Source organism: Pongo abelii, chromosome 10 (assembly GCF_028885655.2).
Source record: "Pongo abelii isolate AG06213 chromosome 10, NHGRI_mPonAbe1-v2.0_pri, whole genome shotgun sequence".
Classification (NCBI taxonomy): domain Eukaryota; kingdom Metazoa; phylum Chordata; class Mammalia; order Primates; family Hominidae; genus Pongo; species Pongo abelii.
Genome location: NC_071995.2, coordinates 119044080 through 119068877, shown reverse-complemented (window position 1 = coordinate 119068877; position 24798 = coordinate 119044080). Strand labels below are relative to the sequence as shown.

Below are 24798 nucleotides of genomic sequence, written 5' to 3'. Positions count from 1 at the left end.
TTCATTCATTCATTCATTGCCTGCTCTGGGGAGTCCTATGGGGTTTCTTAGCTGGCCCTGCCCATGGTGGAGAAAGAGGGATCCGCCCATTGCTGATTGGGCCCAGAGGAAATGAGGACACTGCGTGAAGCCAAGACAGCAGGTGTGGCCCTGGAGAGGCCGTGGGGATTGGCCTGGACGCTGGTTCCTTTTCTGCCGTTACCTAGATACCTACCAACTCCCTCTAGTTCCGGTTTGCTAGAGACAGGAAGCCAGGCCTCCTCCATGGGACCCAGAGGGCAGGGCGGGCTGTAGGACCTGAACTTCTTCGGAGGTCAGGAGACCAGACCCGGGGTCCCGGGCCTTGGAACAGACATCCCCTCTGTCCATCTGGGCAGGAGCCTGGGGTAGGTGTGGCCAGCCTTGAGGGTAGGAGATCAGGACAGGCAGCTGGGAGAAGGTGTGGCCCCATAGACTGAGGCCCTGGGTGAGGGCCTTGCTTCTCTATTCCCTCCTCTGAACACAGGTTGGGGGACTGGGAGCAAGGCCACAAGGAAGGATCACACTGGCAGGCTTCACAGCTTGGGCCTCCAACATTCAGGAAGTTGAACCCTTTAAGTATGGCGTCATCTGGTAGTCACAGTGGGCTCTTACAGGCCAGGTTTTTGGGGTTTGGGGCTTCTGAGGAGTCAGACAATTGTGCCACTCACTGGCTTTGTTATTTGGAGCAAACACCTCTGACCTCTGCCTCTCCAAGCCCGGCTTTCCTCATCCCTGCGGGGAGAATCAATTCCAGCTACAGGGGGTATTAGGGGGATTAACGGAGACCTTGTACACGCTGCTAGAATGCCTAGCAGTGTGCCTGTTACTGATAAGTGGCAATAAACGCAGCCATTGCTTTTTAGATGTTTATTATCCTGAGGGCTAGGGATCAAGCTGTCAGCTCCCTGGACCCAGCAGGTTACCAGGGAGCTGAGAGCAAGCAAGTTGTGAACGGGGCAGGAATGAGGGTGTGGCATCCAGGGCCGGGCTGTCTGAGCCGTGAGGCTGTTGAGGGTCCCAGGAGGGGAAGGAGGAGGTGGGGGTCAGCAGGTCCTACTCCTGCCCCTCTATCTATACCCTTCTTTTCTGGAGACTGGGGAGACCTAGTGCCCCCCTGTTGGCTGCCAGGTGCCAGGGTAATGGAAGCTTAAACTAGAGGGCTGATTTGGCTCCCTTGCCGCTGTTAAAAGCAGAACAGTGGGGGCCTGGAGCCTCTGGGGCCGGGCTGCTTGCCAGACTTCCGCAGAAACAGCCAATGGAGCAGCCTTGCCCCCTGCTCACTGAGGGGGTGGGGACCGCTGCACCAGCCTCACTCCAGCCCCCACCTCCCCATACACCTTACCCCGTAAGGCTGGAGCCTCAGGAGGAACCTGGAGCCTGGGCTTCTGCCTCTACCTGGTTAGGAGGGCGGGGGCCATCCTGAGTGCCCCTTCCAGTCGGGGGCTGAGAAAGCCTAAGCTCTTAGAAATCAAGTGAGGGCCTGGCACTGCCAGGGCCCCTCCCTGTGACGTGGGGCCCCTCCCGCCCATTCTCTCTGCGTTGCCCTGCAGATTCAGAGTTCCAGACAGGCACTTCACTTGCGGCTGCGCGGCCCTGTCAGGAGGGAACGCAGTGCCAGGTGCCTGACTCCCAGAGGTAGGAGATCCCACAGGGCAGCCCCAGAGCCCGCCTCTAGAGCACTTTCAGTCCTGGGTTGCCAGAAGAAGTCAGCTTTGGGAGCCGGCTCTTGGTTAGGCTGGTCGGGGCTGGTGGCTTCCTGTCCCAAGGCTGGTCATTACTCCCATGGGTGGGGCAGGTGCTAGAAGGCATTAACTCTTGAGGTGCAGGCAGGGAGGGCCCTGCCACGGGAGAGTCCCCAGGATTCCAGTTCTCACCTGCTCCCCGTGCCTTCTCTTTGCAGACGCCCTGCTGGCGGACTTGGAGTCTACCACCTCCCACATCTCCAAACGGCCTGTGTTCTTGTCGGAGGAGACCCCCTACTCATACCCAACTGGAAACCACACATACCAGGAGATTGCCGTGCCACCCCCCGTCCCCCCACCCCCATCCAGCGAGGCCCTCAATGGCACAATCCTTGACCCCTTAGACCAGTGGCAGCCCAGTGGCTCCCGATTCATCCACCAGCAGGTGAGGCGGGGACAGTGGCTGGAAGACCGAGGAGGCTGGGGGACAGAGGGAACTTACCTGGCAGGGGCTTAGGGAGCCAGGGGATGGAATGGAATTGGGGCAGTCGACCCTTCCCAACCAGACACTGCTCCTACCACTCACCACGTGAGTGGAGCAGTGACCAAGTGGTTAATCACAGGTCTCCTGGCCCGACTGTGGAAATTCCCTGGTGAGACTGGCTGTGGGCAGGAGCCTCCTGGGGGTGACTGGAGCTGCTCCTGGCCCCTGTTCCTTTTTCTCTCCTCGGGGTAGCCTCTGAGCATTCTCCTTCTCGCAGCCTCAGTCCTCATCACCTGTGTACGGCTCCAGTGCCAAAACTTCCAGTGTCTCCAACCCTCAGGACGGTGTTGGCTCTCCGTGCTCCCGAGTGGGTGAGGAGGAGCACGTCTACAGGTACTGCCCCAGTCTGCCCAGGGCACCTTCCCTCCTGCTTAGAAATCTCAGGGACCTGGCCAGGTGGGAGGCAGTGGAGGCCCGGGAGCAGGTATGGCGAATGGGCCTTGTGGGGTTACTCTGGTTTAAGCTGCAGAAGGCCTGTCGGTGGGCCCGTCTACCTCATCAGTGCCATCTCCATGCAGTGGACATTCTGGGCTATCACAGCATCTCTGTGTAGCTGAGGAACTGAAGCAAGACTTCCTTCCTCCCCTCTTCTTTTTTTCCTTTTCTTTTTTTTTTTTTGAGATGGAGTCTCGCTCTGTCGCCCAGGCTGGAGTGCAGTGGCGCGATCTCGGCTCACTGCAAGTTCCGCCTCCTGGGTTCATGCCATTCTCCTGCCTCAGCCTCCCAAGTAGCTGGGACTACGGGCACCTGCCACCACGCCCGGCTAATTTTTAGTAGAGACGGGGTTTCACCATGTTAGCCAGGATGGTCTCGATCTCCTGACCTCATGATCTGCCCGCCTCGGCCTCCTAAAGTGCTGGGATTACAGGCGTGAGCCACCGTGCCCGGCCTCCTCCCCTCTTCTTACCACATCCCTTCCCTACCCTCTGTCCTCTTGCGGGGGAAGACTTCGCATCTCCTCTGCCTTGTTCTCCCTGGGAATCTGGGAACTGCCAAGCCAGTACAAGGCCAGAGAGCATCTCTCACTGTCTTCTTTCCTTTGCCTCTCAAAGCTTCCCCAACAAGCAGAAATCAGCCGAGTCTTCACCCACCGTAATGAGCACGTCCCTGGGCAGCAACCTTTCTGAACTCGACCGCCTGCTGCTGGAACTGAACGCCGTGCAGCATAACCCGCCAGGCTTCCCTGCAGGTAGGACCAGGTCCCTGGGGCAGGGTCTACCAGGGCCCAGGGCCCATCTGCTGACCTCTAGATCCCAGGAGGGCTCAAGGGCTGAGCAGCCTTTTTCTCTCCTCTCTGCAAGATGAGGCCAACTCAAGTCCCCCGCTTCCTGGGGCCCTGAGCCCCCACTATGGTGTCCCAGAGACTAACAGCCCCTTGGGAGGCAAAGCTGGGCCCCTGACGAAAGAGAAGCCTAAGCGGAATGGGGGCCGGGGCCTGGAGGACGTGCGGCCCAGTGTGGAGAGTCTCTTGGATGAACTGGAGAGCTCCGTGCCCAGCCCCGTGTGAGTACCCACTGGGCTCTCCCCAGGTGGGGAAGGGCTGGCCCAGCCTGCCCCGGGTCCAGTGTCTGTCCCCTTAGCCCTGGTATCACCCACTCCCTCCCGTGTCTGCCATTTGCCAGGCACTGGGGGGATAGTGGTGAGTCACATGGACACCATCCCTGCCTTCAGCCAGTCACTGCCAGTCAGAAAGGACAGACATTGTGCACGTCGAGGGCGCCTGGAGCTTAGCAGCTCTTGGCACAGGCTTTGGGGCCACACAGTAGAGTTCACATCTTGGCTCTGACAGTTAACTGTCAGCTCTCAAGCCTTAGTTTTCCCATCTGTAAAATGGGACAAGAACTTATGAGATCACTGGAATAAGACCACCTACCTCAATAAGGGTGAGAACCAGTAATCCATGTAAAGCGCTTGGAATGGTTTCTGGTGTGTAGTGCGTGGCACACATGGTGAGTGTCCAACACGTGAGCTCTTACCAGTGCCGTTGTGTTACTGCAGTAGCCTCACCTCCATGTCCAGTGTTGTGGAGGAAACGTAGGGCGCTTGGGCTTGTTTCACAGGCCAGCTTTCACTTGGGCTGGGGGCTAGAGGAGTCTTCCTGGCACTTCCTGCTGCCATTGAACTGCCCTTTCTTCTGACCCAATGATGGGTACCCAGGAGAGACTGGGAGCTGGTGGGCCGCCCTGGGGTTGGGGATGGTGAGACCCCAGTGTCTGAGGTGAGAGGTCGATTTGATCCCCGTGAAGTGTGGGGCTGACTGTGGGCTCCCCACTGATGCCGTGCCCACCCTGCAGCCCTGCCATCACTGTGAACCAGGGCGAGATGAGCAGCCCGCAGCGTGTCACCTCCACCCAACAGCAGACGCGCATCTCAGCCTCCTCTGCCACCAGGGAGCTGGACGAGCTGATGGCTTCGCTGTCGGATTTCAAGGTGCCCTGTGAACCCTCCATCTTCCCTGCCCTGCCGCCCCTCCCTCATCCTTCTCCTCCCTTACCTCTGTGTGGGTAGCTGGACCTTGGCATCTCAGTGTTTGGGTGCCTTGCCCTTGAGCCAGGGACACTGTCATGCCCTGGCCTTGCTATGATGCCAGGAGACGGGGAGGGAGGGCCAGGTGAGCCTGCCTGAGGATTGCAGTAGCCAGTGAAGGCAGACAAGCTGGAGAAGTGCTCAGCTGAGACATTCCTTCCTCCCGGGGTGCTCCCAGCCACTCAGGTCGAGGGGATCAGGAGGCTGGGACGCTGGGACAAAGAACCTTGTGTTGATGGCTGCTCTGGGTGGGGGAGGGCATTCTCTGCTGGGCCATGTGGGACTTGGGAGCCTGTGCCTGGGAGGTCATTTGCCCTGGAGCCCCATCTCCCACGCTAGCTGTCCTCAACACATCCTCTTTCTTTCTGCCTCTGATCCTGAATCCACAAGCCTCCCTTGCTACCCTTCTCCCATCCTTCCCTCTCGCCCTCCAGGGCCTCTCAGTTCCCACGAGCGTGTCTGTGGGAAACCATGGGGCCAGCCTTGCACGAGGTACCTGCCCTTCCCCTGCCCTGCCGGGCCTCCCCAGTCCTGCCAGGCCTGAGATGTTTAATTTAGAGGATTCAGTGTTTCCATGGGGATTGATATTGACAGAACTCACCAGCAGCTGCTGACTTCACACTTCCATGTGGGTCAGCTGGAGACCTTTGGGGCATGACCTAGGGAATATGAGAGGGGAGTGAATGGTCCCTGCACCCTTGGCCCTGATGGTGTCTCCTAGCCTCCCTTCAGCTGAGGTTTCATGGTGGGAGATGGGAGTGTGGCTGGGGTGGAGGGTTGAACCTGGCCCTGTGACCCTCGCATGCTATAGTTCCAGCTCCAGGCCAATGGTTCTGAGCAGCCACGGTCAGAAGCGAGTAAGTTGGATTCAGGGCCTGGCCTGAGGGAGCTGTGCCCCGGTGCTTTTAAGGCTGCCATTTTCTCAGACGGCCTGTGTCCTGATGCCAGGAGAAGCAGCAGTGGTTTTAGTCAGATCCCTGGAGCCAGGACTTGGAAGACGTAGAGGACTTGGGATGTAGGAAGGCTGGGATTGTCCAGAGGGACATGGCCGAGTTGGGCCAGTGTCCGAGGCGGGCTCAGCAGCCCCCTGGGGCTGGCTCTCCCTCCATTTGTGTCTGGGGCTGTCTTCCGTAGCCACCTGGCTCCCCATTTGTCCACCTCACCATGGTCTTTTCTTTCTCATACCCTCCCTGGGTGGCTCCACAGGCACGGCTTGGCGGCTGCTTTCTCTTGCTTGGGTTTGGTGAGGGCTAAGCACGCGAAGCCCAGGGAAGCCTTTTTGGGGTCTGGGTCTCCTTCAAGGGTCAGTCCTGTGCGTCAGCTTTGCAGCCACCTTGGTCAGCCCTAAGGCCGAGCCCACTGCTTGCAGGGTGCAGCCGTCCTCACTCCCCTCATCTCTCTTTCTCCTCTCCCCTCTGCCTTTCTCTCTCTCCTCCAGACCAGCTCCTCCACTGTGGCTCTGAGTGCCCTGGGGCTGCTGTCCAGCTCCGCTCCATCCTCATACTGCTCCCTTCCTCCTTCTCCTCCTCCCATGCCATCTGTATTTCTGCCACCCACCACTACACCCTCCCCTCGAGGCCAGGGCCACACTCCGGAGTTCCCTTGTACTGAGCAGAGTGGACGAGGCCTTCTACCTCCTGTAGCCCCCAGCTGGCTTGATTTGGCTGGTCTTGGGGTGATGCCTGACACCCCCAACTCAAGGTCTCCCTCTGTGGAGGGTTCTCTGTGGGCAGTGGGCACAGAGAGCCAGGGTCGAGATTGGAGGCCCCTGCCGACCATCACAAGTGAGCTCTCTGGGGCTCCGCGCTGCCACACTGTACCCTGTGCTGGTAGCATAGCTCTCCAGGAGCCTGGGGAGCCCCAGGGGCCACCAGCCAGCCCTTCGTGCCCAGAGGAGGCCTTGGCTGCCACATGGGAGCGGACATGGGCTGCGGAGGTATTCAGGCCTGAGAGAATGCCCCCCTCTGGAGCTGCTCAAAGCTTCCAAGAAGTAACAGAGCCAGCTGTAGTGGCAGTGGACCGGCAGGCCATCTTCCCAGATACCTGGACTCTCGCGGAGGAACACGGCCTACAGCAGGAGAGGCCAAGGCCAGAGCCAGGGAGGCTGGGAAGCAGCTCCCCCGCCTCAGTTACCATGGAGCAGCTAGGTGCAAAGATGACCGAGAGGGGAAGTGTGGCCAGGCCAACCCAGGGACCTGAAACCCCAAGGATCCCAGAGGGCACCACCGAAGCTGCCACCCAGGCCGGGAAGGAACAGCCAGAGCTTCCATGTGCCATGGCCACGGGCACACCCAGCACCACGGAGAGGATTTCCACCTCTGGCCAGGCAGGCGCCAGCTCGCATGGCTGCTGGGCATGGCCCTTGGCGGGTCTGAGTGTGGGCCGCTCCTTGCTAACTGCATGCAGCCTCCCACTCTGCGCGTGTCTGCTTGGGCAGAAAATGCTGAGACACTGTGGCCGGACCTGACAGTCAGCACTTGGCAGTGGGCTCTGTGGACCGGCATTTCTCATAGCGTCAACCCACCTCTTGCTTTGTTAAGGCTTTTTCGTTTCAGATGAGCTGGCCTTGACATTCTGATGTGGTGAAATGATTAGAAGCATGGACTTTGGAACCAGATAGACCTAGATACAAACCACATCTCTAACACTTGCTACCTCTGTGACCTTGGGCAACCCCCTCCCTCAGCCTCAGTTTTCTCATCTGTAAAGTGGGGAGAATTTCCATCAAGATTGTCCGGAGACCTAAATGAGATAATTCCTGGAAAGTGTTTAGAACACAGCATGTGGTCTCTCAATAGGCCGTGGCTGACAGTACTTTTGTTACTTGCTTTTTGCTTAATTAAAACTTTATGCCGGGCCAGGTGTTCTGGCTCACGCCTGTAATCCCAGCACTTTGGGATGCCGAGGCGGGCGGATCACCTGAGGTCGGGAGTTCGAGACCAGCCTGACCAACATGGAGAAACCCCGTCTCTACTAAAATACAAAAAGATTAGCTGGGCATGGTGGCGCATGCCTGTAATCCCAGCTACTCGGGAGGCTGAGGCAGGAGAATCACTTGAACCCGGGACACAGAGGTTGCGGTGAGCCAAGATCATGCCATTGCACTCCAGCCTGGGCAACAAGAGCGAAACTCAGTCTCAAAAAACAAACAAACAAAAAAACAAAAAAACTTTATGCCTCACCTTGGCACAGTGGCTTATGCCTGTAATCCCAGCACTTTGGGAGGCTGAGACAAGAGGATTACTTGAGCCCAGGAGTTTGAGACCAGCCTAGGCAACACAGCGAAACCCTGTCTCTACAAAAAATTAAAAATTAGCTGGGCGTGGTTGCGCATGCCTATAGTCCCAGCTGCTGGGGAGGCTACAGCAGGATCGCTTGAGCCCAGGAGTTTGAGGCTGCAGTGAGTTGTGATGGCACCACTGCACTCAGCCTGAGCAACAGAGCAAGACACTGTCTCAAAAAAAAAAAAAAAAAAAAATCCCCCAAGCTTTATGCCTCTTTGGAAAACAAAACGAAACAACCAAAAACCCCCAAAACACTACCAACAAGTATAATAGCATAATATAATATTAGCATAATAATATAAATAAGAAAAAAAGACTAGTTAAAGAAGTTCCTGGCTAGCTGGGCACGGTGGCTCACGCCTGTAATCCCAGCACTTTGGGAGGCCGAGGCAGGCAGATCACAAGGTCAGGAGTTTGAGACCAACCTAACCAACATGGTGAAACCCCGTCTCTACTAAAAAAAAAAAAAAAAAAAAAATTAGCCAGGCGTGGTGGTGCATGCCTTTAATCCCAGCTACTCAGGAGGCTGAGGCAGGAGAATCTCTTGAACCCAGGAGGCGGAGGTTGCAGTGAGACCAGATCGCGCCACTGCACTCCATCCAGCCTGGGCGACAGAGCGAGACTCCGTCCCACCCAAAAAAAAGCTCCTGGAAGGAAAGACTTCTTCTATTATAAATAAATAAAAAAAAAAGAAAAAAGAAAGAAAAAGCCGTATGCCTTGTCAAGGGCATGCACTTACATCCTGTGGAATAATTCTTGTGCAAACCCAGTGCGGTAAGCCAAGAAAATCTTGTGGTTCCATTTTAAGGAAGGGGAAGCTGAGGCCCGTGGCAATTAAGTGTCTTGCCCAAGGTCAGTGGCCAGCTTGGAGGTGAATGCTGGGTCAGAGGTCTCGCTCGCAGCCTGTGCTTCTGGAGCCAGTCTGATCTTCCCCCTCCCCTTGCCTCCACCCACCTCCGCTTGGCTCTTTGGTGGTTTTCTTTTGTGCTCCCTCTCCTGAGGCATCTGAGTGTGGCCTGAGCAGCGTTGTGCAAGCTGGGAGTGGGACAGTGACAGCCTACCCTCCCCCTCCCCCTAGATCCGATCTGTGATCAGGAGGAGCCGGGAGACTGGCCACGCACACCCCATGTCCCGGGAGCCCTCCCCTCGCCGCCGGCTGGACCCTGCCACCTTGAGCAGGACCCCATCCCAGGAACAGCTCATCGCGGAGCTGCAGGGGCGGCTGGGCATCCAGCCTGAGGCAGAGGAGCTGGCGGAGGCAGCGGGGCCCTCTGCCCAGGACTGGCTGACCGAGGGCGTCATCATCACTGTGCAGCCACGTGGGAAACGGGCTGGGGGGCAGCTCATAGAGAAGGTGGCGAGGAGATGCCCATGGCTGGGGCTGGGCCAGAGCCAAGCACCTGGGGTCCAGGTTCTTCCCTGGCCCCAGTGCTGGCCGGAGGGGAGATCTGGGGAGAGGGTGGGGGTTTCTTGCCTCCTGTGACCTTGGAAGACTGGCCCCATTATTGGTGCAGAGTAGGAAGGCCCAGGGGGAGCCTGGGGAGGTCCCCCCACCCCTGTGGGCTGAGCTGGCGATTTCTTCCTCATCGCTCTCCCTCCTTTCTTCTCCCCAGGTTGTCTTCCCTCCTGGCTCTCCCATTCCCCTGAGAAGAACCATCTCTGTCCTGGCTTCTCCTTCTGTCCCTTTGCTCCAGCATCGCACAGACGCCGCGGCCAGCAGCTCTTCTCCCCTGCCCGCCTCCTCCCCCCTGGGGCCCTCAGCTTATACCTGTGGTTCTTCTGGGGTCCAGAGTGCAGGGGAAGAGCCCCATGATGAGGGGGTGCAGGGCCCTGCCCTTCCCACTCCTGCACCCCAAACCATGAGGTCCGTGGGCTGCCAGACCGATGAGGACCCGCTCTTCCCCCCGATGCAGGCAGGCCTTAAAGGAGCCCCCCCTCCCTTTCTGTCCCCTGTCCTAATGCCTGAGCCATCCCCCACTCTGTACACACACACACGTGCACACACACATACACAGATACCCTCCATCCCTCCATCCACAAGCCCCAGCACAGTAATCACAGTCCTGCCGTAAACCTTGACCCCGGTCTTCCCCCACTCAGAAGGTCCGCTGCCCTCTTGCTTTTCTGTGGGTCCACCCATGTCTGCTCCTTCCTTGACTGGTCCTCGGTACTGCCCTGGGCTCCCATCGAGGAAGGAAGCCACTCCAGAAGGGAGACCAGAAACCTGTCTCCTCCCTTCCAGCCCCCAGGCCCAGCGCCTGGTGAGGCCTCATCACTGAGCCCAGCCACCTCCCCTTGCCATGTCCTCTGCCTTTGGTCGACTCCCCTCCCTGTCCTTCTTCCTTTCTCCCTGGGCCTCTCTCTCAGGGCTCTTTTTCTCCAGATTTTTTCCCCCAATTTTGGTCCTGCCAGTGGGGGAGAAACCCTCAGATCTCATCCTAGATTCCCTTTTAGTCCAGTGACAAGGTCTCGTATTCTTTCTTTAATTTTTAAAAAAGATTTCTTATCCTCATCTCTTCCCCTAAGATCCAGGGCCTGGAGCAAAGAGCAGATGGGGAGCGGTGCTGGGCGGCCGACTGGCCTCGGGACGGCGGGCGGAGCAGCCCTGGAGGGCAGGACGAGGGAGGGGTCAGTGCCAAGGCTGGGCTGGGTGTCCTGCGTGTCGTGCTCTCCCTGGGCTTGGCCATGCCTGCTGGGTGCCCTGAGCCTTTCCGACCCTGGTGGGCCCCTCCAACCACCAGGAGTCCTGCTGACGTCACTCCCACTTTAGGGCTTCTGGCCCCTGGAGGAGGTTGTACTTCTTGTCTCCATCAGCTCATCTGTCCAGGAGGGAGAAAAGTACCCCCATCCCTGTGCTGCCAGACACTGTACCCCGAGCCTCAGGAGTCCTGACCAGCCCCCTCCCTGTTTCCACAGTTCATGGCCCAGGGGAAGACAGGGAGCAGCTCACCCCCTGGGGGGCCCCCGAAGCCCGGGAGCCAGCTAGACAGCATGCTGGGGAGCCTGCAGTCCGACCTGAACAAGCTGGGGGTTGCCACGGTCGCCAAAGGAGTCTGTGGGGCCTGCAAGAAACCCATCGCCGGGCAGGTGATGAGGGGGAGTGGGCCGGGGTGTGGCCAGTGGACTCCTGCAGGGGTGGGGGTGCTCTGGGGCTGGCCTCGGCCCTGGACCGCATTCCATCTCCTCCTCAGGTTGTGACCGCCATGGGGAAGACGTGGCACCCCGAGCACTTCGTCTGCACCCACTGCCAGGAGGAGATCGGATCCCGGAACTTCTTCGAGCGGGATGGACAGCCCTACTGTGAAAAGGACTACCACAACCTCTTCTCCCCGCGCTGCTACTACTGCAACGGCCCCATCCTGGATGTGAGTTCCTCATCTGGCACTGCGCCCGCTTCCGCTCATTCCAGCTTCACCGCAGCCCTCTGAGGGTGCAGGGGGTGCCTTGGGAGGCTCACAGGGCTAGGGAACAGTGGGGCCGGATTCACAGCCACACCTGAACCACAGCCTGTCCCGATGTGCATCGGGCAGCCCCACCTCCCTTCACCTCCCATCTCAATTCCTTTCTGTGGAGACTCCCAGGACTCAGGAGCCAGCGGCCTCACTCTCCCGCTCTGTGAACTTAGGAAATGCCTGGCCTCTCTGAGTCTATGTTTCTTCACTTATAAAATGGGAGTCACAGTAGAACTTGTGCCCTCTACTGGGGGTGAGGATTAGAGGAGAGGGTGTGTGTCTGGCTTGTCCCATCCTGAGTAACTCTGAATTCTCAGAGGCATTCACAGCACAATTAGGAGAGACCCCCATCTTGGGAGTGTTTTGCTCTGTCTATGGCTATGAGCTGCGGGTGGAAGGACGGCCTCGCTGGGCGTCTCAGTTGTGAGATCTGCCCAGAGCTCAGCCTTGATCCGACACTTTGCTTTCACAGAAAGTGGTGACAGCCCTTGACCGGACGTGGCACCCTGAACACTTCTTCTGTGCCCAGTGTGGAGCCTTCTTTGGTCCCGAAGGTACGGGCTGGACCGGCGGACTGACCCACCGCCTCTTAGGAGGGCCGGGGAGGTGGGGGTGGGAGACGCTGCTGAGGTTGGAGTCAGAATGGCTCCACTTCTGGAAGCTGGAATGAACTGTGCCTCCAAAACCCCCGCTCCCCAGGGTTCCACGAGAAGGACGGCAAGGCCTACTGCCGCAAGGACTACTTCGACATGTTCGCACCCAAGTGTGGCGGCTGCGCCCGGGCCATCCTGGAGAACTATATCTCAGCCCTCAACACGCTGTGGCATCCTGAGTGCTTCGTGTGCCGGGTAAGGAGCCCCTGACCACATCTGGAGGGGCGAGGAGCAGGCAGTGGGGAGACAGGGGTCTTGCTCGTTGTGCTGTCTGGATCCAACTCAGAGGCCTCATTTGGGGTTATTAATTGGGGGAGCAGGCAGGGGATCTCCTTCCTCCAGTTCAGTAGGTCCTGGGCCAGGGTTTGTACTGAGGCTGGGACAAACCAGGAGCAAGGTAGACATGTCCCCCAGTCCAGCCCTGTGCAGTGGCCCTGGGCCATTCCTATTTGGGAGGAGAATGTGTGAGAATTAAATGAGATAATGCAAGTATTTAGCAGACTCAACAGAAATGGGCAGTGGTTTCCAAAACCACTGCATTCTGGGGGCCCCACAGGGGTTATTAATGATTCAACAAGGGCTCTCTGACCAAATGAGTTTGGGAAACACTGTTCCCTGCAGGACTTCTCAGAGCCTTTTCTTTTCTTTTTTTTTTTTTTTTGAGACAGAGTCTCACTCTGTTGCCCAGACTGGTGTGCAGTGGCACGATCTTGGCTGACTGCAACCTCTGCCTGCTGGATTCCAGTGATTCTCCCGCCTCAGCCTCCCAAGTAGCTGAGATTACAGGCACACGCCCCCATGCCTGGCTAATTTTTTGTATTTTTAGTAGAGACGGGGTTTCACCATGTTGGCCAGGCTGGTCTTGAACTCCCGACCTCAGGTGATCCGCCTCCCTTGGCCTCCCAAAGTGCTGGGATTACAGGTGTGAGCCACTCACCCGGCCCCTCTCAGAGCCTTTTCTACCTATATGTGATGTGAATCTCCAATGAGAATCTAGGAGGCAGAGTTTGACTACAGACCAGTGTCACACCTGTGTTTCTGGGAACACTGTTACAGCCACCTGGCTAAGTGCTCAGGAGTCAGACCTGTATATGAGTCCCGGCTGTGAACTCAGTAGCCGCGTGACCCTGGGCAAGTTACTTCACCTGTGTGCCTCAGTTGCCTCCCCTGTTGGGAGAACTAAATAATTCCAGCACTGTGGGAGGCCGAGGCGGGAGGATTGCTGGAGCCCACATTTGACCAGCATGGGCAATATAGTGAGACCCCCATCTCTACAAAAAAAATTTATTTAATAAAATAAAAATGAAAAATAAGCGTTTAGGACAACATGGCACATAGGAAATGCCTAGCAAGTAGGAGTCACTCCGAGTGTGCCGACTATGCCCATCTCGGCCCCATCACACTGGGTGCGGCTCTAGCCCGAGGGACAGCTCCCTGAGCCCCTCTCTCTGCCTGGCAGGAATGCTTCACGCCATTTGTCAACGGCAGCTTCTTTGAGCATGACGGGCAGCCCTACTGTGAGGTGCACTACCATGAGCGGCGCGGCTCGCTGTGCTCTGGCTGCCAGAAGCCCATCACCGGCCGCTGCATCACCGCCATGGCCAAGAAGTTCCACCCCGAGCACTTCGTCTGTGCCTTCTGCCTCAAGCAGCTCAACAAGGGCACCTTCAAGGAGCAGAACGACAAGCCTTACTGTCAGAACTGCTTCCTCAAGCTCTTCTGCTAGGCGCCCCGCCCGTCTCTGTCCCCCTTCCCCAGCCAGCATCCCCAACTGCTACTGTGACCCAGAGACTTCGCCCGGGGGTGAAGGGGTAAACCTGACTGAAACTGGAACCCTTGTCCTCCACTGGTGCGGGATGGACAGAGGGCCGTGAGGGGTCCCCCTGCTTGTCTTCACCCCTGCCAGAGCCTCTGGGCCCCCTCCTCCCTCCTGCAGCTCTCCCTAGGCTGCCCACTTTCCATCCTCCCCAGGGGTAGAGGCTGGGGGCTCCACCCCAGCCCACGTACGTCCCCATGAACTGGCCTGGCCAGCACCCCACACTGGAGCCATCTCTTCCTCATATTTCAGCAGTGCAGCCGGGGGGCAGGGAAGGGCAGGCAGGGTCTGTTGGGGTCTCTTTTTATCCTTATTCCTCCCCCGACCTAATTGTCTTTGTTCTGTGATTTTTGGGGGACACCCGGCTCCCTCCAGACAATGCCAGCATAAATCCATCCATCCAAAGGCAGAGAACCCAAGGGGCCATGGAAGGTTCTCTGTGCTCCTCCTACCCTTCCAGTACCCTAGGTCTGGCAACTGCCCCTGCCTTTTAGACCCACCCTCCCCTTTTATACCTGCTCTGGTTCTACTGAGAAAAGCCTCTCCAGCAATAATGTTTTCTAGTCACTTCCTCCGTCTCCGGGACGGCGTGCCTGGACACTGTACCGACTTTGATAGATTTCTACACTGAGGTTTGAATTCATATCGCCTGAGTTGCTTTTACTTCTCTATACAAAATGATTTTGAAGAGATTTTAAAGATGTTCCCTTTTGTATTCTCTTCCTCGTCCACTGCCACTGGGCCTGTCGCTGATGGTGGCTCTGGTGTGAAGTTTGCTTTGTACTGAGGGTTGGGGTGGGGAAGCAATTTGTATTTTATTTTTTCTTAGCACAAGCAGGTGAACTGGGAGCAGCTCTGTGACTCCCCCTCTTTCACTTCATAGCTCACCAGGACTGTTTTATAAACTGCTGTATTTGGGAACCCCTTCTTTACTTCCCAGGCCAGCAAGCTCTTCACTGAAACTGGTTGAAGGGTGTTGCACCCTTTTGGGCCTAGAATTCTGAACTTCATCTGTTCTGTTTCTGTGGGAGGAGAAGGGGAAGTATGTTTTGGGGGGCTGCTTCCTGTCTGAGTAAGCCCTCAGGAGCCTCTGCTCCCCTGTGAACCCACTGAACCTTCCGAGCCCCCACCGCTTCTGTGGGGCTCTCTCTTCTGCCTTCTCAGGAAAGCTGGTGTCTGATTTTGGCCATCAGGACTCTGATGTCTCTTTGGTCTTGTTGATTTCCTCTGGGCATATCCCTTCCCCAGATCTGCTCTCCCCAAATCTGCTCCTCCCCTTTCACAGGTGGGATCGGCACTCAGGGGGTCTGGAAAGAAGGTCATAAGGGAGCATGATAGGATTTGGGGCACAGGGACAGGATCCTCTGGGGAAACCCCCCAGAGCTCTTTACCAAGGATGAAAGAGGAGCCAGGCCTTGGGCTCCTGATCAAGAGAAAGGGGCCCCACCGGGGTCTAACGGTGAGAGTCCAAACCACTCCACTGGCCTCCTGGCAGAAGCCGAGTGTGCTGGGGTCTCCGAAGAGGGTCCCTCCTTTGTGGGGGAAGGTCAGCCTGGCCCCTCCAAAGGTCTGATGTCTCCACTTTCACCCACAGGCCTTACCACTCTGTTTATAGTGACCCACCCTAGACCCTCCCCAAGAGGGGCTGGGGTTTCTGGGGTCCATTCTCTGAGTCAATGGTTATTTGAAAATTTGATTTTGATTTTATTTTTTCTCTGTAAACTTCTAACCTGGCTTATCCCATTTCAATTCCTGTGATTTATGCCAATAAAGTTTGCCCATGATTCTCACCTGTGCTAGTGCTGTTTCTTGGTGGTCTGAACCTCATGGTCCCAGCAGAGACCAAACCCACCCCGGATGCAGCTGGGTCACCAGATGGAGGGTAAATGTGGATGTTTCCTTTCTTGAGGTCAAAATCCCTGGGGCTGGGGTCCGTGGTCCTTGCCTGTGGTCACAGGTCCTCCCCGTGGGCTTTGCTCTTGCCTGGGCAGTTGGTGAGGACAGGCTGGGGAGTAGTGGGATGGGGCCCTGTGGGGCAGGGCCTGCCCAGGGTGTGATCACCTGGGTTTACCAAGGGCATCCTCACTCACAGGGGCTTGTGGGTGGCTTTCCACTCATTTAGAAGTAAGGAAAGAGGCTCCAAGACAAGAACCTACATGTACAAGGCAATCTGAGTGAGGGCAGAGCCATGATGCGGACCCAGGGCTTGCCTCTGCCTGTGTTCCTGCACTGAACCAGACACGGCCGTGCCTGAGCCCACACAACGTGGGTTAGTCCCTTCCCTGCCGAAGGCAGCTACTTACAGTTGAGGATGGGTCTCTACTGCCTCCTCGTCGTCATGTCCGGATTTGCGTGCTTCCTCTTTGCTCCGGTCAGATCCAGAGCTCCAGTCCTAGGCCCTAGAGCAGGGATGTCCTTTTTTTTTTTTTTTTCTAGAGATAGAGTCTCACTCTGCCCAGGCTGGAGTACAGTGGCATGATCTCGGTTCACTGCAACCTCTGCCTCCTGGGTTCAAGTGATCCTCCTGCCTCAGCCTCCCGAGTAGCTAGGATTACAGGCAGCCACCACCATACCTGGCTAATTTTTGTATTTTTAGTAGAGCCAGGGTTTCACCATGTTGGCAAGGCTGGTCTTGAACTCCTGATCTCAAGTGATCTGCCTTGGCCTCCCAAAGTGCCGCGATTACAGGCGTAAGCCACCACTCCTGGCTTTTTTTTTTTTTTTTTTTTGAGATGGAGTCTCACTCTGTCATCCAAGCTAGAGTGTAGTGGCACGATCTCAGTTCACTGCAGCCTCTACCTCCTGGGTTCAAGCAATTATCATGCCTCAGCCTCCCAAGTAGCTGGGATTACAGGTGCCCGCCACCACACCCGGGTAATTTTTGTATTTTTAGTAGAGCCAGGGTTTCACCATGTTGGCCAGGCGTCTCGAACTGCTGATCTCAAGTGATCTGCCTGCCTCGACCTCCCAAAGTGCTGGGATTACAGGCATGGGCCACTGTGCCCAGCTGGGTGTCCAATCTTTTGGCTTCCTGGGGCCATGTTGGAAAAAGAAGAATTGTCTTGGGCCACACATAAAATACACTAATGATAGCTGATGAGCTAAAAAAAAAAATAAATAAAATCACAAATCTCATAATGTTTTAAGAAAGTTTACAAATTTGCCCTGTAATCCCAGCACTTTGGGAGGCCGAGACGGGCGGATCATGAGGTCAGGAGATTGAGACCATCCTGGCTAACACGGTGAAACCCCGTCTCTACTAAAAATACAAAAAAATTAGCTGGGCATGGTGGCAGGCACCTGTAATCCCAGCTACTCGGGAGGCTGAGGCAGGAGGATGGCATGAACCTGGGAGGCAGAGCTTCTAGTGAGCCGAGATTGCGCCACTGCACTCCAGCCTGGGTGAGAGAGCGAGACTCTGTCTCAAAAAAAAAAGAAAGTTTACAAATTTGCATTAGGCCAAATTCAAAGCTGTCCTGGGCCGCATGTGGCCCACAGGCCATGGATTGGACAAGCTTGTCCTAGAGCTTCCCTGGGCAGCTTTGTTTAACCTTGAGCTGTGTCTTCACAGCTTCCCTGTTGTTTGGAACGGTTCTCCAAAAGCAGCATGTTGAATTCTAGTTTAAACCCTTCCCATGCTATAGTGAGCTCAGAAGTGAAAATTACCTTCAACGCTCACCCAAAGAGAAGGATGGGGCCAGGCTCTGTGGCTCATGCCTGTAATCCTAGCATCGTGGGAGGCCAAGGTGGGAGGGTCATTTGAGCCCAGGAGTTCAAGAGAATAACTTGGTTTATTCTTCCAGCCCATGTTGGATTTATTTTATTTCTAGAAATGGGTATGGTATATTTCTTTTTTTTTTTCTGAGATGGCATCTCACTCTGTCACCCAGGTTGGAGTGCAGTGGCGCAATCTTGGCTCACTGCAACCTCCGCCCCCCAGGTTCAAGCAATTCTCCTGCCTCAGCCTCCTGAGTAGCTGGGATTACAGGCACCCGCCACCACGCCAGGCTAATTTTTATACTTTTAGTAGAGATGGGGTTTCTCCATGTTGGCCAGGCTGGTCTCGAACTCCTGACCTCAAGTGATCCACCCTCCTTTACCTCCCAAAGTGCTGGGATTACAGGCGTGAGCCACCATGCCTGGCCGGGTATGGTATATTTCATTGTAATTTGCTTTTCGCTTTGCTTTGTGGATATTTTCCCATGTCAATAAATATAGATCCGTACCATTTTCTAATGGCGTCATGGTATTCTGTTATATTGATGTACTACAATTAGAGATTATATTTATATCATCAGAGCCAGGAGGTCCTTAGAAATGTACCTTGTGCATATGTATATACTTGGAAAAGTGCGTTCAGAGGGAGGCCGACTCAGGGTTTGGAAGGGACTGTATAGCACAGTGAGGCCCAGGGGCTTTGAACTTCCTCCTAGCTTTCAGTTCTAAAGCCATCACTTACTGGCTGAGAGACTTGGGCAAATTATTTAACCTTCCTGTGAGTATTCTCATCGATAAAATGGGAGTACTGACAGTACTGTATCTCCTCAGAGGATTGTTGCAAAGATTAGCTTCAGTAATGTGCACAGAATACTTAGGACAATACGAAGTGTGCAGTAATACATTGCCATTAAAAAGAGATCTTGGGTGTCCGCGGGTTGCCGAATGGAGCTGAGCATCTTGATGGAACCAGGGATCTCAGGGTGAAGACTGAAGCCCTAGGCTATGGCGGAAGTTGGGCGCCTGAAGTACAAGTGGAAATATGCCAACTGAACATTGGACCACCACAGCCTGCCCCTGGCTCAGCGCCCAGTGCCAATAGAACACCTTTCAGGATCCACAGCAATGCAGACAACGGAACCCACACAGGCTTCCATTCTCAAAAGGCCATCAAAACATAACTGCTGGCTGGGCACAGTGGCTCATGCCTGTAACCCCAGAACTTTGGGAGGCCAAGGCCAACAGATCACTTTAGGTCAGGAGTCCAAGACTAGCCCGGCAAACATGGTGAAACCCTGTCTCTACTAAAAATACAAAAAATTAGCTGGGTGTGGTGGTGGGTGCCTGTAATCCTAGCTACTCTGGAGACTGAGGCAGAAGAATTGCTTGAACCCAGGAGGCGGAGGTTGCAGTGAACTGAGATTGCACCATTGCACTCCAGCCTGGGCGACAGAGCGAGGCTCCGTCTCAAAAAAAATAAAATACAATAAAATAAAATAAAAATTAACTGCTGACGAGACAATTTATATTTCCTTCCCCTCACTACACTCCCTGAATGTTCTGGATCAATGTGTCTCACACCTTTGGATCTTACAAGCTAGTTGGGAAAGTTCTATGGAGAAGGCAAAGATTTTGAAAGCACAGGAGACTATCATAGATACTCCCAATGATCACAGATAGTAGTAGCATAGTATCATAGATACTCACAATGGCATCTCCCTAAAGGATTCAAAAGCTTTGCATCAACCAAAGGAAAAGCACCAGTGAGAGTCAAGATACAGTTCCAGACAGGTGCTACTTCTTATTGTAAAGGTGTCCAGGTCTTGTGCTTATGATGTGTTCAGATCAGTGCCGGAAACGATGAAGACAAAGAGACTGGAAGGAAGAACACGAAAGTTTAGTGAGTACTAAGTATCGTCAGTTAGATTGGGGTCCCTAACTCTCAGGCCAAGGACCAGTACTGGTCCGTGGCCTGTTAGGAACTGGGCCGCACACCAGGAGGCAAGCAGCAGGCGAGTGAGTGAGCTTGTCGTCCTGTCAGATCAGCAGCAGCATTAGATTCTCACAGGAGCGCGAACCCTATTGCAAACTGCATACGAGGGATCTAGGTTGTGCGCTCCTTATGAGAATCTAATGCCTGAAGATCTGAGGTAGAAGTTTCATCCCCAAATCACACTCCCCTCTGACCCCTGGTGTCTGTGGAAAAATTGTCTTCCATAAAACTGGTCCCTGGTGCCAAAAAGGTTGGGGACTGCTGAGTTAGATCGTAACACTTAACCCTGATAACTCTGTAGGCAAGGTTTGTTTGGCCCAATAAACAGCAGAAATATGGGTCAAATCTAGGTTCAAAGTTGATGCTCATTCTACGATACATACTGCCTCTTATAACAGGTATCCTAATAAGTACCTTCCTGGAGAGTTTTGTTGCTATATGACTTTCTGTAGTTACTTTCTTTTCTTTTTTTTTTTTTTTGTGACGGAGTCTCACTCTAAATAGTCGATATTTTAAGCTTTGGGGATCACACAGTCTCTGTTGCAACCACTCACTTGTGACAGCCATAGACAATGTATAAATGAATAGGTGAGCAAGGCTATGTCCCAATACAACTTTATTTATTTATTTATTTATTTATTTATTTATTTATTGAGATGGCGTCTTGCTCTGTCGCCCAGGCTGGAGTGCAGTGGCACAATCTCAGTGCACTGCAAGCTCAGCCTCCTGGGTTCATGCCATTCTCCTGCCTCAGCCTCCTGAGTAGCTGGGACTACAGGCGCCTGCCACCATGCCTGGCTAATTTTTTGTATTTTTAGTGGAGACGGGGTTTCACCGTGTTAGCCAGGATGGTCTCGATCTCCTGACCTTGTGATCCACCCACCTTGGCCTCCCAAAGTGCTGGGATTACAGGCGTGAGCCACTGTGCCTGGCCTATTTACTTATTTTTATTTTATTATTATTTTTTTGAGACAGAGTCTCACTCTGCCGCCCAGGCTAGAGTGCAGTGGCACAATCTTGGCTCACTGCAACCTCCATCCCCTGGGTTCAAGAGATTCTCCAGCCTCAACCTCTGGAGTAGCTGGGATTACAGTCGCCTGCCACCGAGCCTGGCTAATTTTTGTATTTTTAGTAGAGACAGGGTTTCACCATCTTGACCAGGCTGGTCTTGAACTCCTGACCTCATGATCCACCCGCCTTGGCCTCCCAAAGTGCTGGGATTACAAGCGTGAGCCACTGCGCCCGGCCACAACTTTATCTACAGAAACAGACAGTAGCCATATTTGGCCCATGAGCTATAGTTTGGCAAACCCTTGTGATATACCAAAGATAGTCATTTTTGACATATATCAGTCTACATAGTTTCAGAGTGCTCTGACTCCTGTAATTCTTGCAACTCCCTAGTTCTGTATCCTGCAGTGATTCCCCAGTGTCCCTCACCATAGAAGCCTCCATGTTCTATTATAACAAAGCCTTGGAAACAAGGGTGTGAGCCAAGGACTCGAGCTTGTGCCCATCATGGTGAAATTTGCGTCATTAGAAGAATATTTACAGCTGGGCGCAGTGGCTCACACCTGTAATCCCAGCGCTTTGGAAGGCTGAGGCGGGCAGATCACCTGAGGTCAGGAGTTCGAGATCAGCCTGACCAACATGGAGAAACCCCGTCTCTACTAAAAATACAAAAAATTAGCCTGGTGTGGTGGCGCACGCCTGTAATCCCAGCTACTCGGGAGGCTGAAGCAGGAGAATCGCTTGAACCTGGGAGGCGGAGGTTGCGGTGAGCTGAGATCACGCCATTGCACTCCAGCCTGGGCAACAAGAGTGAAACTCCATCTCAAAAAAAAAAAATTTACAAAGGACTTTAGAGAAATCAGAGTCAGTACCCCACTGCTTGCAACAGAGCTACCCCTGTGGTAGGAAATCTCATACAGTGGGTAGGCTCTAATTTCAGAGGATAAGAACCTGGCCTCCCACAGAGGTCTCAGCTGGAGCTATTGATTTATGGTAGAACAAGATGAGATTGACAGCACTTGAGCTACCCGTATCTAAATTCTGTTCAGGGAATTTTATGCCAGTCAGCTGCACCAATATACCCTGCCATGCTAGCAAGTGTCTTGGTTTTAAACCTGCTACCGCCACCACCCCCCGCCCTGCCCACCACTTTACCAAATTATTCATGTTGGCCTGATTTTCTTACTCTTCCATCTTTTCTGGCATTTTTGGCGTGTGTTTGTGTGTGTGTGTGTGTGTGTGTGTGTGTGTGTGTGTGTAGCTGCTTTAGAGACATTCTGCCACCTTTCTGAACTTAGCTAGATCAGGGAGAGTAGGCAGGTTGTGATTGGAATCTTTTTTTTTTTTTTTTTTTTTTGAGACAGAGTCTCATTCTGTCACCCAGGCTGGAGTGCAGGGGCACAATCTCGGCTCACTGCAAGCTCCGCCTCCTGGGTTCACACCATTCTCCTGCCTCAGCCTCCCAAGTAGCTGGGACTACAGGCACATGCCACCACACCCGGCTAGTTTTTTATACTTTTAGTAGAGATGGGGTTTCACTGTGTTAGACAGGATGGTCTCGATCTCCTGACCTCGTGATCCGCCCACCTCGGCCTCCTAAAGTGCTGGGATTACAGGCGTGAGCCACTGCACCCGGAGTGATTGGAATCTTAATAACCTGTCAAAAGAGAGCATTTAAATCTCATTCTGTTATTTTCCATCCTTCTCATGGAACACAGATAGCCAAGAAGACAAATAAAAGAGGCCCCAGGCCAGGCACAGTGGCTCAAGCCTGTAATCCCCGCACTTTGGGAGGCTGAGCTGGGCAGATCACCTAAGGTCAGGAGTTCGAGACCAGCATGACCAAAATGGAAAAACCCCATATCTACTAAAAATACAAAATTAGCCGGCGTGGTGGCACATGCCTATAATCCCAGCTACTCGGGAGGCTGTGGCAGGAGAATCACTTGAACCCGGGAGGTGGAGGTTGCGGTGAGCCGAGATTACACCATTGCACTCTACCCTGGACAACAAGAGTGAAATTCCGTCTCAAAAAAAAAAAAAAAAAAGAAAAAAGAAAAGAAATACAGTAATGTGAAATCGAGCTACTTCTAACTTTTTTTTTTTTTTTTTTTTGGAGACAGAATCTTGCTCTGTTGCCCAGGCTGGAGCACAGTGGCGTGATCTCAACTCACTGCAACCTCCGCCTTCTGGGCTCAAGCAATTCTCCTGCCTCAGCCTCCCAAGTAGCTGGAATTACAGGCACCCGCCACCACTCCTGGCTAATTTTTTGTATTTTTTAGTAGAGATGAGGTTTCACCATGTTAGCCAGGATGATCTGGATCTCCTGACCTTGTGATCTGCCCGCCTCAGCCTCCCAAAGTGCTGGGATTACAGGCATGAGCCACTGCACCTGGCCTACTTCTGACAGTTTTATGGTGTGTGATATAGGATGTAACATGATGTATGAAGCTCTTTGTAATAATTTTTAATTTTGAAATAGCTGATTCTTTGGGGATCATTTAATACATAATTCCATAGGTTTTAGTGGGAAAAAAAAAACAAAACAGATCTCAGGGTTGGGCAAGGTGCCTCATTCTTGTAATCCCAGCAATTTAGGAGGCCAGGTGGGAGGATCGCTTGAGCCCAGGAGTTTGACATCAGCCTGGGCAACATGGCGAGACCCCGTCTATACAAAAAGTACAAAAAATTAGCTTGGTGTGGTGTGCACCTGTAGTCCTAGCTACTTGGGAGGCTGAGGTGGAAGGATCGCTTCAGCCTGGGAGATCAAGTCTGCAATGAACTGAGATTGCTCCACTACACTCTAGCCTGGGCAACGGAGGGAGACTCCTTCTCAAAAAAAAAAAAAAAAAAAAAAAAAAAAAGATTTGATGGAGGTGAATTATTCTATGGATGTTTGTTGGTTAGTTTTCTAGGAAGAGGGAATGGCCAATGTAAAAGCCCCCAAGTAAAGCTTGCTCTGGAAAAGCAGCAGAGCATCATCTGGGTGGAAAGCAAATAAGTCAGGAGGAAAACATCTGAGATGATCAGAGTGGGCGTGAGGGACAGATAGGTAGGGCCTTGTAGGTAGTTTAGGTTTTAGATTTTTACTCTGTAGGAAACGGAAACTTTTAAACAGATAAGGAGATGAGCTGACTTAGGTTTTTCTTTTTTTTTTTTTTTGAGATGGAGTTTCTTTCTGTGCAATGGTGTGATCTCAGCTCACTGCAGAGCTTACAGCTCCCAGGTTCAAGCGATTCTCCTGCCTCAGCCTCCTGAGTAGCTGGGATTACAGGCGTGCGCCACCCTACCCAGCTAATTTTTGTATTTTTAGTAGAGACGGGGTTTTGCCATGTTGGCCAGGCTAGTCTCGAACTCCTGACCTCAGGTGATCCACCCGCCTCGCCCTCCCAAAGTGCTGGGAGGATAGGCGTGAGCCACCGCACCCGGCCAGGTTTTAAAAGATCCCTCTGTTTTGGTAGGAGGAAAAACTAGAGAAGACAAGAGACCATTCTGAGGCCGGGCGCGGTGGCTCAGGCCTGTAATCCCAGCACTTTGGGACGCCGAGGCGGGCGGATCACGAGGTCAGGAGATCGAGACCATCCTGGCTAACACAGTGAAACCCCGTCTCTACTAAAAATACAAAAAAAAAAATTAGCTGAGCACGGTGGCGGGCGCCTGTAGTCCCAGCTACTCGGGAGTCTGAGGCAGGAGAATGGCGTGAACCCGGGAGGCGGAGCTTGCAGTGAGCCGAGATGGCGCCACTGCGCTCCAGCCTGGGCGACAGAGCAACACTCCGTCTCAAAAAAAAAAAAAGAGAGACCATTCTGTTTCTAAGCGTGTGCAATTATGTCTCAGCTCCACGTCATACCTTTTAGTTTGCTGAGCTCACCAGGTGGCAGACGGAACCGGGAGTCCGATTTCGCAGCTCCTGCTCCAGCCCAGCAGGTGGCAGCAGCTCAGAGCAAGCTCCTCCAACGTGAGGCAGCGGCTTCCTTCGCGACCCTACTTAAAAGCGGCTTTCCGTTGGCTGGAGTGGCAGCGATATTATCCAATGGTTGCCTGTGTTCGTTCAGCTTTGTCGGACGGGCGATGGCGCCAGCCAATAGATAGGCGCGCT

The 24798-nt window shown here is 54.1% G+C and overlaps 1 protein-coding gene and 1 long non-coding RNA gene across 6 annotated transcripts in view; one reads left to right on the top strand and one right to left on the bottom strand.

Annotated features, from left to right (window-relative positions):
* The window catches only part of PXN (paxillin), a 59712-nt gene extending 43944 nt beyond the window's left edge, over positions 1 to 15768 (top strand). For 2 of the 5 annotated variants that reach the window (XM_054526457.2, XM_024256235.2), the window contains exons 2-11: positions 1922 to 2148; positions 2465 to 2580; positions 3300 to 3436; positions 3549 to 3750; positions 4542 to 4677; positions 10974 to 11144; positions 11249 to 11422; positions 11982 to 12063; positions 12209 to 12357; positions 13622 to 15768. In XM_054526457.2, the coding sequence (XP_054382432.1) occupies positions 3343 to 3436; positions 3549 to 3750; positions 4542 to 4677; positions 10974 to 11144; positions 11249 to 11422; positions 11982 to 12063; positions 12209 to 12357; positions 13622 to 13888 (1275 nt within the window). In that variant the 5' untranslated portion in view covers positions 1922 to 2148; positions 2465 to 2580; positions 3300 to 3342 and the 3' untranslated portion in view covers positions 13889 to 15768. Of the gene's footprint in view, positions 1 to 1576; positions 1657 to 1921; positions 2149 to 2464; positions 2581 to 3299; positions 3437 to 3548; positions 3751 to 4541; positions 4678 to 6211; positions 7100 to 9135; positions 9412 to 9670; positions 9971 to 10583; positions 10686 to 10973; positions 11145 to 11248; positions 11423 to 11981; positions 12064 to 12208; positions 12358 to 13621 lie in introns of those variants that run through there. The other 3 variants (XM_054526459.1, XM_055078514.2, XM_054526458.1) reach the window with 3 other exon arrangements.
* Positions 10527 to 24763, bottom strand: LOC112135726 (uncharacterized). The gene is made up of 4 exons (XR_002916952.3): positions 24550 to 24763; positions 19403 to 19570; positions 16282 to 16377; positions 10527 to 12607 (listed from the first exon to the last, which is right to left on the bottom strand). It is a non-coding gene; the product is annotated as an uncharacterized LOC112135726 (long non-coding RNA).
* Between the last annotated feature and the right edge of the window lie 35 nt (positions 24764 to 24798).